This window comes from Chelonoidis abingdonii, chromosome 7 (assembly GCF_003597395.2).
Source record: "Chelonoidis abingdonii isolate Lonesome George chromosome 7, CheloAbing_2.0, whole genome shotgun sequence".
Classification (NCBI taxonomy): Eukaryota; Metazoa; Chordata; order Testudines; family Testudinidae; genus Chelonoidis; species Chelonoidis abingdonii.
In genome coordinates, this window is record NC_133775.1 from 45615664 (window position 1) to 45628791 (window position 13128).

Here is a 13128-nt window from a genome sequence, read left to right on the forward strand (position 1 = left end):
GAGAGAGTTGGTATAAAATAAATATGATGTAATGAGGCAGACACATAAGGCTTTTTGTCTGGCTGTACCGAAAAAAAAGGGGCAGGAGACACTTGATATGGTTTTAATCAGGCCTCAACACTGTTATTACATGTCTGGGACTACCTGACAGATAAAAGTGTACAGTGCAGGTAACTCCATGATCATTCAATATCTACATGGGGACTTCTGCCAGCCCGCCTCTTTTTCCATCCAGGTTCCCCAGCCAGCCCATTGCTAGGACCTTTCCATCTGCCTACCCCCGCTCACAAATGAGGGCTAAGAAGGGCTATAAGGAAAGGGGGTTGACTCCTGCAGTGCCAGTCATAGGAAACCTGAATCCCGCCCCCTTGGTTCTGCTCCTTTAACAAACACCTCCTTTTTGAGTCCTTTACTAAGCCATGTATCTAGACACTGTTTCCATTCCCTATTGAGTACCTGCACTGGACTGAACTGTAGCAGTAGGATTTATATTGGTTAAGGTACTATGGAAACACAGAGGAGTTTATATTAGAGATATTTATCTTGTAGTTTACTATCTATAGCGCACTGTTGCAGGAAGCCATTCAAGTCCATTGCTATATTATCATTGACAGATGAGTATGGTTCATTCTTCTAGTGACTAAGGAACAGTAGCTGCTAATAAATAGTAAAAATACTGCTTTTTGAATAATTCCTAGCTTACAGAATGGTTTCCAAATAATAATTTAACTATGGTTACAATATGGCAGGATGAAGGTTTTTTTTAATGGAGAGTAATTTTATGACTGTGGGAAATTTCTGTCTAGTTTAACAGTACTTACATTTTTTTAAATGTGTCTTAAGGTTGATAGTTATATTTGTCTGATAAGAACAATAGTGGGAATAAAAGACTATATTTCATATTTAACTTCAGAAAGTTTATTAAATTAATCTTTATTGTTTAACAGAAGGAAAGTGTTGGGAAATAAAACCTTAATAGTGCTAGTTACAGATTTTCTATAATGCAAAAATAAAACCAACCAACCAACTTCCTCACCCCAAAATCCCCCCTCCCCCCAAAACAAAACAAAATAAATAAAAACCCAACCTCCCACCCAGCCTAACTTTTTCTTACATTACTGGGATTGTTATTAAAATGCTCAATAAATAAAATATAGAATAAATCACTCTATTTAACTTCTGCTGAGATAGTATTGTCCTTTTTATTCTTAAGCAAATGAAAGGACCAAAGATGCATGTAAATTGGTAGATTGTTCTTTTAGACTCAGTTTTTGTAAATAGATAAGGACATCTGGTTGAAGGAACTGGGCGTAAATTTGATAATGGAAATAACTTTAAATGGTAGAACATGTGGTACTAACTTCTCATGAAGTGTGCAGAAAAAACAAGCTTGCATAAACTATTTCTTTGTTGAAATTAATAGGTTTTACAGTAGATAATAGTAAATACTTAGTAATGCAGTAACCAATATGTATGATTTCTAGCATATCTTAGAAGTATATGCATATCCTCTGTATTATGAGTTATTGTTTGTAGTGAGAGTCAGAATTTGGTTTCTGTTATAGGTCACCTAAGTTACCTGATATGGCTTCTGTTCTCTGAATTGATTATTTAACCTTTATGAAAAGAGCCATAGTGCCTGAAAAAAAAATCAGTCAGATACTGAATCACACAAGAAGAGGTTGGGAGTACTTCAGGGAGATAAACAAATGAGATAAGTAGACTAGACAATCTTTTGCTGTTCCCTAGAAAGGCTAAGGAGACTTGGCCTGCAGTGTCTTGAGTATTCTGAGAATACCCATTTTTGCAATTCCATCATGTCTAATCCTACTGATGCAGTGGAATGGTTGGCCCAATGTGTGTGAGACAAGGCTTTCTGTCTGAGACTTATCTATATCAGGAGTCAACAACCTTTCAGAAGTAGTGTGCTGAGTCTTCATTTATTCACTCTAATTTAAGGTTGTGTGTGCCAGTAAAACATTTTAATGTTTTTAGAAGGTCTCTTTCTATAAGTCAATAATATATAACTAAACTAGTGTTGTATGTAAATTAAATAAGGTTTTTAAAATGTTTAAGAAGCTTAATTTAAAATTAAATTAAAATGCAGATCTTATCAGTTCAATGTGATCCTTGCCCTTGCTTTTCCTTGCTGAGTTTTCCAATATCTGGCATGTATTTGGATACTTTAAGCTGCACACAGGCTTCTGAGGGATCAATTGTTAACTGGCTCCAAGAGGGACAGAGGATAGATTTCATGTGTGAAAATACACAGGTATGTGGAGCCAAATGGTGACAGCATTGCAAACGCAATTTTCTTCAAACAGTTAAATTTCACTGGCAGGGACGTCCAGCAGGTCAGAATAGAGGCCCCATTATCTGTCTCAGTAGCTTCAAGTGCATTCCGCAGATCTCCCAACTTTGATGCCCACAGTTCTGGGCTTTTTAACGGAATGAGCTGCATTTCGAAAGCTTCAACACCCATCCACTGAAATACCACAAATCGAAGTTGCGTTTGTTGAACTTTTCAGGTTTAATTAGAAAAGAAAGCGTTGGGTCAAATCGCTGGAAATCTTTAAATCTGTCAGAAAATTCTGATTCCTGTTCTTGCATGTACATTCTAATCTCAACGTCAAACACAGTGCGCTGTTCCACGTGGCATGATAGTGATGTAAGCAGCAAATCAGGACTTAAAAATATCCCAGCACAATGGCGCTGGAACAATTTTTAAGGTGGGGGTGCTGAGCTGTGCCCCCTCTTGCCCCTGTCTGCACCCCTCACTGCCCCAGGTTGGGGCCAGTGGGCCACAGTTGGGGGCGGCTGTAGAGCCCCAGGCCGGCAGCCGGGACCCCAGGCCAGCAGCAGAGCACCCTGGACTGGTGCTCGGTACTGGGACTGGCAGCGGGCTGAATGGGGTTGGCAGATGGAACCCCGGCTGGCAGGGGGCCAGCGGCCGGTACCCCAGAACCGTTGGCCAGGACCCGGGCAGTGTGAGTGCCACTGAAAATCAGCTTGCATGCCACCTTTGTCACTCATGCCATAGGTTGCCTACCCCTGACTTAGATAATGGTAGACTAAGGAAACAACTGCAAGAAGTAGCTAAAACTACATTGCCACCCCAGACTCAGCAGGAGCAACTGTGATTTGTAGTGTAAGTGCTTGATTCTTTTGGACCTGGGTGCTGCTGAATGCTCAAGGAACAGTCAGGGCTGAATATTTTTTTTCTGTCTGTTACTGGTAAGTGCAACTGAGAAACTGAAGGTGTAAAATGCTGGGGACCACTTGTTAAGTATATATGCCAGTATAGGGCTGCCAACTTTTTAATTGCACAAAACCAAACATCCCTGTCCTGCCCCTTCCCTGAGGTACCGCCCCTTCGAGGCCCAGCCCCCACTCACTCCAGCCCCCTCCCTCTGTTGCCTGCTGTCCCCCACCCTCACTCACTTTCACTGGGCTGGGGGAAGGGACTGGGATGAAGGAGTGGTGAGAGCTCCAGCTGGGGGTGCGGCCTCTGGGGTGGGGCCAGAAAGAAGGGGTTCAGGGTGTGTGTGGGGGGTTCTGGGCTGGGGCAGGGGATTGGGGTGTGGGAGGTGGTGAGGGCTCCAGCTAGGAGTGCAGGCTTTGGGTGGGGCTGGGGATGAGGAGCTTGGGGTGCAGGAGGGGGCTCCAGGCTGTGACCAAAGGGATTGAAGTGTGGAGTGGACCCAGGGCTGGGGGAGGGGGTTGGGGTGTGGGACAAGGTGCAGGCTCTAGCAGGGGGTGTGGGTTCTGGGATGGGGCGAGGGATGAGGGGTTTGGGGTAGGGGAGGGGGCTCAAGGCTGGGGCAGGGGATTGGAGTGTGGGAGAGGGAGGCTCTGGGAGGGAGTTTGGGTGGGGAAGGGGGTTCCGACCTGAGGCAGAAGGTTGCAGTGCAAGTGGGGGTGTGGGCTCTGTCTGGGCGGTGCTAACCTTAGGCGGGTCCCAGTTGGCGGTGCAGTGGGGCTAAGGTAGGCTCCCTTACTGCCCTGGCTGCGCACTGCTCTTGGAACCAGCCGGCATATCTGGCCCCAGGTGAAGGCATGGCCAGGTGGCTCTGCATGGTGCGTGCTGCCAGGGCCTGCAGGCGTCACCCCCGCAGCTCCCATTGGCTGTGGTTCCCGGCCAGTAGGAGCTGGGGAGCTGGTGCTTGGGGTGGGGCCAGTGCATGGAGCCTCCCTGCCCTCTGTTGCTAGGGGCTGCTGGGATATGTCGCCACTTCCAGGAGCCATGTGGAACCAGGGTAGGCAGAGAATCTGCCTTAGACCCACTGTCCTGCCGACTAGACTTTTAATGGCCTGGTCAGCGGTGCTGACCAGAGCCACCACGGTCCCTTTTCGACATGGCATTCTGGGCAAAAACCAGATGCCTGGCAACCCTATGCCAGTAACACATACCACCAGTAACACATAGCACCAGTGCTATAGGAGCTCCATTGGTTGATTGATGTGGACTCTTAGAAACCTCACCACCTTCTGATTTGAGTGCAAGGTACTTCAACATTGCTTTTCTAGCATAAACATATACTAACATACATATTAAAATACCCTACCAAAACAAAACACTCCACTGCACACACAATTCTAGCCCTAGGGAGAGAATAAGCCACATGTTTCAGATATTAGTCCTATCGCTAATGCTCTGCTGGAAGGCACTAAGATATTACAGTGATGAGCATAGTATGAGAACCTATATAAAATGCAACTGTGAGCTCCTGGGTGGAACTTAAATTGTTTGTTTTGGCCTTTAAATCTCTAGATGGCTTGAGAATGAAATAGCCTAGGTTGGAAACAGCAGATGTGCTTGAACTGGAGCACCCTCTATTTGAACAGGAGGAATCTTCTATCAGGGTCTGAGGTCCCCTTGGAATTTTGCTTCCCCATCAGCTTGGTTCACTACAGCACAGATTCACTGTGAAGTACATCTTTTCCATGGGGTTAGGTTGATAGGTGAGGATGTTTATATTGTTTAAATGTGGATGGATACTTGTAATGGTAATTATAAAGCCAGACTACGCAGTTTACCAGGAGCGCTCTGATTGCTTATAGTTGTTTCAGTAAATTTCAATAAATATATGTGGGCCATCCAGCATGGAGAGGAACAGTTGTTCCTGGACACTGACCCCTCCATCCTTGTGTTAGTATCTGGCAACGTCTCTTTTCCAAGCTGAAAAGTCCCAGTCACATATACAGAAGCTGTTCCATGCCCCTAATAATTTTTGTTACCCTTTTCTGAACCTTTTCCCATTCCAGTATATCTTTTTTGAGATGGAGTGACCACATCTGCACACAGTATTCAAGATGTGGGTGTACCATGGATTTATACAGAGGCAGTATGATATTTTCTGTCTTATTATCTATCTCTTTCTTAATGATTCTCAACATTCTGTTTGCTTTTTTTGACTGTCGCTGCACATTGAGTGGGTGTTTTAGAGAACTATCCACAATGACTCCAAGATCTCTTTCTTGCGTGGTAACAGCTAATTTAGACTCCATCTTTTTATATGTATAGTTGGGATTATATATTTTTCAGTGTGTGTTACTTTGCGTTTATTAACATTGAATTTCATCTGCCATTTTGTTGCCCAGTCATTCAGTTTTGAGAGATCCTTTTGCAGCTCTTTGCAGTCTGCCTGGGACTTAACTATTTTGGGTAATTTTGTATTATCTGCAGATTTTGCCACCTCACTGTTTACCCCTTTTTCAAGATCATTTATGAACATTTTGAATAGGACTGGTCCCAGTACAGACCCCTAGGGGACACCACTATTTACCTCTCACCATTCTGAAAACTGACCGTTTATTCCAACTCTTTGTTTCTTATCTTTTAACCAGTTACCAGTCCATGAGAGGACCTTCCCTCTTAACCATGACAGCTTACTTCACTTAAGATCCTTTGATGAGGGACCTCAGAGGATTTCTGAAAATCTAAGTCCACTCTGTTCATTGGATTCCCCTTGTCCACACGCTTGTTGACTCCCCCCATCAAAGAATTCTAGTAGATTGATGAGGCATGATTTCCCTTTACAAAAACCATGGTGACTCTTCCTCAAAAAATTATGTTCATCTATATGTCTGACAGTTTTGTTCTTTATTGTAATTTCAATCCGTTTGCCTGGTACTGAAGTCAGGCTTACTGGCCTGTACTTGCCGAGATCACTTCTGGAGTCCGTTTAAAAAATTGACGTCACATTAGCTATCCTCCAGTCATCTGGTACAGAAGCTGATTTAAATGATAGCTTACAGTCTACAGTCAGTAGTTCTACAATTTCACATTTGAGTTCCATCAGACCTCTTGGGTGAATACCATCTGGTTCTGGTGATGTATTACTATTCTGATGTTGATTTACACCATGACCTGTGATAAAACATCAGTGTCTCAGTTTCCCCATCTGTAAAATTGTGATAATACTTGCTAGACCTACTTCATAGGGGCATTTTAAGGGTTAATTAATCTTTATGAAACAGTTTGGAATAATGGAATTAAGAAACAAAAGAAATATTGCATTTTATTAAAAGGGGTTAAAAGCTCCAAAATAAAAGGAGGTATGTAGTCCTGTTTTGACTTTTGCTCAAAGTTAAGTTATGATGCTTGCACTTCATAAGTACATAACAATAAGTTTTCCAACCCGTAGCTTAAATGGCATTGTATGAGTCTGAAAGGAAAATGGATGAACAAGAATCTCTGAACATAATGGCTGTTTTTGTATTCATGTATCTTGTGTTTACAAATAATCTATGCATTGTAGATAGATTTTAATTATTTTTCAATTTAATCAGTTATCATCTTGCCATCTTATCTGCAGTGGCTGGAAAAAAAGGCTCTTTTCACTTGATGTCATAACTGAAATAGAATTTTGAATATTGGATTTACTCCTTAAAAAAAGTTGAAGTACTCAAAGGTTAAAAAGAATATTTAAATCTGAAAATATCTCAATATCACAATAATATTGTTACGTAAAAATATACTTGCAGTTCCATAAATATGAAATAAAATATTATTTTTAATAATCCAGTATCTTCCTCAGTTTTGAGATACATTTTTGCACTTGCCAGAGAGCTTGAAGCTATGCTGACCCTCTCTTTAATATTAATGTACTCTGACTGTACTACTCTGTTCTTTTGCCTGTGATTAATGCTGTCTGTCAATTATTTACAGATCCGGTGGTACTGTGGAAGTTCCCGGAGGACTTCGGAGACCAGGTTGGAAACATGAGATTGAACTTTTTTTTAATGTTAGAATGATAATAAAAAGAACTCTCCTACTCAGCAATGGAAAGGCAGATGCTAATGATATCAGTGAGCAAGTCTTCAGCTGATGGATTGGTAATTAGAGTGCATTTGTGACAAGAATATGCAATAGTAGTTTTGAAGCATTTTACCCATAGTAGTTCCTTTAATAGATTTCACATTCTTTTTATTATATGAAATATAATGTATTTGAGTTTTTTTTTATGCAGTTCTCTTTTTGTGTTGTTTAGAGTTGAAAATAAGGTACATTTCTCAACAAAGCTTTACAGTTAATCTTAATGAGACAAAAATTTGTCTCATAAAAGCTATGTAAATAAACAAACATTTTGATATCTACTTTTAATATTGGACCCTTTATGAATAACATTGCCATAGTAGTTTACAGCTCAACATTTTTTATTGCTTTATAAAATTACTATGCATTTTGCTTTGTAAGACAATTGATTTGCACATGCTAGTAATGGACAATGGGGTAAACCACCTGATTATGCAAACACTGAAGCTCTTGTTTCTTATTATGAATTATTCTTAAAGATAAACTTAGGTCCACTGTATCTAAAGGGTTATGTCCATACTTGATAGCACTGATAGCAAGTTTATTAGTTAGGTATTCTGCTTAGATGGAGATAATATTTTTATTTGTAACTGTTTTTTAGTATTTCGCTATAATTTCAATGTATCTATTCTATTGAGACCATTTTTTATTTGCATAAAATGAGCTTATGTAGACACAGTTAATAGAAGAAGTGTTTCTGATGACAGAGAACACCTTACTTTGCTTTCTTTCTTATATCCATATTGAGTCAACTAAGCATTGATAGTATCACCACAACAGATACTTAGAAATGTCTGCACAGTAGATTTTGATAAATTGGAGAAATGGTCTGAAATTAATAACACGAGATTCTGTAAAGACAGAAGGAAGATGGTTCAGGATTTAAAGGAATAGTTAGCTCACACTTTAAATTTGTGTCTTTATCTGGTTGGGAGATTACCACCAGTCAAGAGTCTAGAGCTTATAAGTGAGGGATAAATGGAATATGAGCAAAGTACACCATCATACCTTCTTAATCATATATTCTGCAAGTTTTGATAATACCTTTCTTAGGAAAAAACGGTTGTCCCTTTTCTGGTTTAAATTCAGACAGTTTAGGAAGGAGTCACTCAAAAGAGGTTAGAAATGAAGTATGAGGACAAGTTGGAATTTAATCAGTAGGTTGAGGGTTAGTCAATGAACAAGGGATGTTGAAATATAACTAGAAGATGAAGTCTGCTGAAGACTGGAGAGAATCATGTAAGCGTGGAATGGATGTGGCCAACTGAATTTTAAAGGCATCTATCTGGAACCTGCCTTTGCACTCTGCACAGTCTGCATTCATACCTGTCCCATAATTTGGGGAAGCTAATATTCCAGTATTATACCATCTTTCATGGAAAAAAGTAAATTTCAAATCCCCTTTTATGCAGAAGTTACCTTGAAAATGTAAATTGATCAACAGATTTTGAAAACAACAAGGTGCTGGGTTTTGCTTCTGCATGAAGGGTTTGATCCAACCAACCCACTGCAGTTAGTGGGAGCTTTCAGTTGACCTAAGGAGGCTTTGGATGAAGCCTCAGAAGAGGAGCCTTGGAGGATCTAAATATCGTCCACTTGCACATTTCTATTTAGATCTAGTCAGAGCATCTGTAATGAAATAAAATGAAATATAAATTAAAGTTTTGTGTGTGTGTGTGTGTTGAAGGGGGGGATTCACAAAATAATTCATGCATGTTTTTCTACCCATTTTCTAATTAGCTTTGCTTTAAAAGTAAAATGTTACTCAGGTTTGAATGTATGCTAAGAAATCATCTTTCCTAAAATCCCTAGGCACTTGTGATAATAGTGAATTGGTTGCAGTTACAGAGAGTACAAAGATTTGCTTTCCTCCCATGTTGAATGCCTTGACAGCTTATTGCCTTCTTTTGCCTTCACTTTTGTGGTACAGCAAAAACTTTCTCCTGCCTTTCTCTTATTTTCTCCTCCTTCCTTTCTTTTTATGCTCTTCCTAATCTTTATTGCTTCCTTACATCTTTTTCATCATCTTGGCTTCACATTTTCTTTCCTACTAGCCCTATGAACAGTTTCCTATCTCCTGTTTCCCAAGAGACGTTTGCTCTTTCATATCTGGCCACTTCTGCACATTCTTCCTGCACAGATCTTCTCACCAAAGTTGTCTCCAGGTCACTTTGCACCAGAACTGTTTGGTTTTGGTTTGATTAAAAGGTAATTTCTTTGAGGTAGGAATTTTGTCATCTTATTTATTTGGTAAAGTATTCTACACATTTAGAGGGCCATGGAAATAATAGGCACACAATCTGAAAAAAATTCTGTCAGAGTAAAATGGTTAATTATAGTCACAGTTTGCTTATGTGGGAGGAAGATGGGCCAGTGGTTAAGGCGCCAGCCCAGGACTCGCTCTGTCACAGACTTCCTTCGTGACTGTGAACAAATCAGTTTCTCTGTGCTAATTGTTTAAATGCCTGCAAAGCTATTTATCTGGCAGATCAGGGAAAAACAAAACAACATAACCCCTCCCCCACTGAAATGTAGAAAAATGGTTTTACTGATACTTTGACATTATGGATCTCAACACAGAATCATAGACATGAAGATCTGGAGGGGACTGCCAGAGGTCATTTGGCCCAGCCCTCTGCTCAGTGGTGGGACCAAATACACTTACCCTATTCCAGCACTTAACTCTTTTCATTAAATGCTCTTCAATTTGCCCATTTCTTTCTTAAAGTCTGGTTCCCAAAACCGGACACAGTACTCCAGCTGAGGCCCCACCATTAGGGCGGGACAGTTACTTCCTTGATCTTACATACAACACTCCTGTTAATACATTCCAGAATGATATTAGCCTTTTTAGCAACTCCATCACATTGTTGGCTCATATTCAATTTGTTATCCACTGTAATCCCCAGATCCAGTGCTACGGCCTAGCTGGTTATTCCCCATTTTGTAGTTGTGCACTTAATTTTTTCTTTCTAAGTGTAATATTTTGCACGTGTCTCTACTGCTATTTCATCTTGTCAATTGACCAATTCTCTAATTTTTCCAGGTCCTTTTAAATTCTAATCCTGTCCTCCAAAGTGCTTGCAACAACCTCCCGGCTTGGTGTGATCTGCAGATTTTATGGGCATACTGTCCACACCATTATCCAACTTAATAAAAATATAGTACTGGACCCTGACAGATCTTGTTTGGCACCAATCGATATGTCCTTCCAGTTTGACAGTGAACCACTGATAACTATTTTTTGAGTGTGTTTTTTCAAGCAGTTTGTGCATCCATTTTATAGTAGTTTTCTGTAGATCACATTTCCCTATTTTGCTTATGAGAATGTCAAAAGCATTAATAAAATCTACATAAATCACTCCTGCTTCCTCACGTCTACTAGACCAGTAACCCTGTCAGAGAAGGATATTTGGTTAGCTTGACATGATTTTCACCTAGAGATTAGCTGTATACCATCCAGTGAAGCTGAGCCACAAGCAAGTTGTAGAGTGCAGTGCAACAGAAGACCTTTGTATGAAGAAACTAATCATATCATTGAGATGTCAGACAACTGTACAACTTACCATTATGCTGGAATTTCTGCTATGGAAAAGTAGTTTGACCGAGTTGGAGGAATTGTATTATAAGATATCTGGAAAAGTAGGGCACTGAAAAGACCTTCATTAAAACAATGGCACATCAGCACCAATTGTATATTATTCTTCCATGCACACAGTAACAAACATGGTCACAAAATACAGTAAAGGAATGAGATGACAAAAGTCTCAACATCAGTATAGAAAGATGAAAGATGAAATCATTTAAGCTAGCAAGCAAATAGAAGACACAAATGCTTAAGCTGAGATGCTGTAGTAGGCAATAAAGAAATGACAATTAAAAAGTTAATTGATTAATCTAATACTGAAGTTAAACTGGAAAGATCATGACCAATTCACTGACTGAAGTAGAAGTAAGGTAGCATCAAATGAGGAAACAGTTGTCTTTATGTTTTGGGAACTGTAGATAGAAAATGTATCGTGGATGAAAATACAAATTTCAGTTAAGTTTATTCATTTAGGAAGAATACTCTGCTACCCCTTTTGCCATAGTATTTCCATATTTATTTGGTGAAGGAGGTTTGGTGAAAGATGTCATCCATTTCAGAAGTACAATAATGGTTGCAAACAAATTATTTTTGCCCACTACGACCTTTCACTCATTAATAAATTTGTTCATTTAGTTATCTCTTGAGAGAAAATCAAACTTCTTTCAATTGAATTTCCAGTATTGAAAGTATTTCTCTTGTATTTTGCACCATGACCTCCTCCTCACAACAAAAATTACTATATGACCCCAGGATGGGGGGCCCAAAGTCTGAGCCTGCCCGAGCCCCACTGTCTCAGGTCGGAAGGCCAAAGCTCTAGGGCTTCAGCCCAAGGTGGGAGGGGGCCTGTAACCTGAGCCCCGACACCCAGGGCTGAAGCTATTGTGCTCGGGCTCAGGCTTTGGTCCTGGGACGCTGCAAATCTAACGCCAGCCCTGCCAACACCATTAAAATGGGGTTGCAACCCTCTTTGGGGTCCTGACTCACAGTTCGAGTACCACTGCTCTAAAAAAATCAGTGACATCACATTTTGTTTTACAGTCTTTTGAAGCAATACAAAAGGCCAGATCTTCAGGTGATGTAAATCACTGATCTATGCTAGTTGAGGATTTTGCACAGTATCTTTATTTTGTTAACCTTTAAACTTAAGACTTCTTATGCTGTAATCACTACCTGTGTACACAATGTGCACCCATGCAAGGGTCAAGTTAGGCAGAATCTGGTCTTCAGGACCTATATTGTACTTTTAGGTAGAATAGCCTCTAATGGCTAATTTAGTCTGCTGCTTGTAGAAACACTCTCTTTGGATGGATGAACTGAGCACAAGTAGATCTCCAGTTTGCCTGGTTACCTCAGCAAACTCAGAACTGTGTGAAAGGCAGCTGACTGGTGGGTAATCTTAAATTTTAGATGGATAATATATTTTGTACATCTATGCGTGCACACCCCATTCTGCAGTCCGATTACATTCAAAACTCCCACTGAATTCAGTGGCAGTTATGTGACAAGAGACTGAATATTTGGGTCTGTGTTTTAGCCATTAGAATCCATACTTCTTCTTCAAGTTCTGTCCCTGTGGGTGCTCCACTCCAGGTGACAATGTGTCCTGGCAATGTTGATTGGAGATCTTTGGTAGCAGTGCCTGGTCGGGACGCACGTGCTCAGCTGTTGTATTGTGGTGGTGTTAGGGTCTGTCTGTGCGCACGTGTCTCACACCCTCTCACTTCCTTCTTAACCATCCTGGGCTGAGGACGGGACTCAGGGAAATACTGAACCTCTTCCCCTGGTCACTGAAGGAAACAAGTAGAAATAGTTAACTAGAAATATCCCAGTTCTTTCCCTTCCTTTAGAATAGTCATTCATTATTCATTAGTTTAAAAAACAAAACAAAAACAAACAAACTTTTTTTCTGTCAAGTTTGTCTCCTACTGAGACTTCCCCCCTAGGCAATCATAGCTTCGTGATGCCAGGATCCTCTAGATTCAAAAAATGTGGGTTCTGCAATGTCTGTGCTACAGTCTGATGGACACTCACTGTGTGTGAAGTGTCTAGGTGAGACACACATTCCTGCAAAGTGTGTTCATTGTAATAGCCTGAAATCCAGGGCTTGCTGCGACAGAGACCTGCATCTGAAAGCTCCTCATGGAGAAATCCCTGCAACCACCAATGGAGATGGTCACAAGTAAACCCTCTTCCTCACACTCCCCTACCAGGTCGGAACTGA

General features: G+C 40.7%; 1 protein-coding gene across 2 annotated transcripts in view; it reads left to right on the plus strand.

The window, feature by feature from the left end:
* DENND1B (DENN domain containing 1B) overlaps nucleotides 1-13128 on the plus strand; it is a 250487-nt gene that overhangs the window by 70031 nt on the left and 167328 nt on the right. For both annotated transcript variants that reach the window (XM_032770891.2, XM_032770892.2), the window contains exon 3: nucleotides 7172-7215. In XM_032770891.2, the coding sequence (XP_032626782.1) occupies nucleotides 7172-7215 (44 nt within the window). The remainder of the gene's footprint in view (nucleotides 1-7171; nucleotides 7216-13128) is intronic.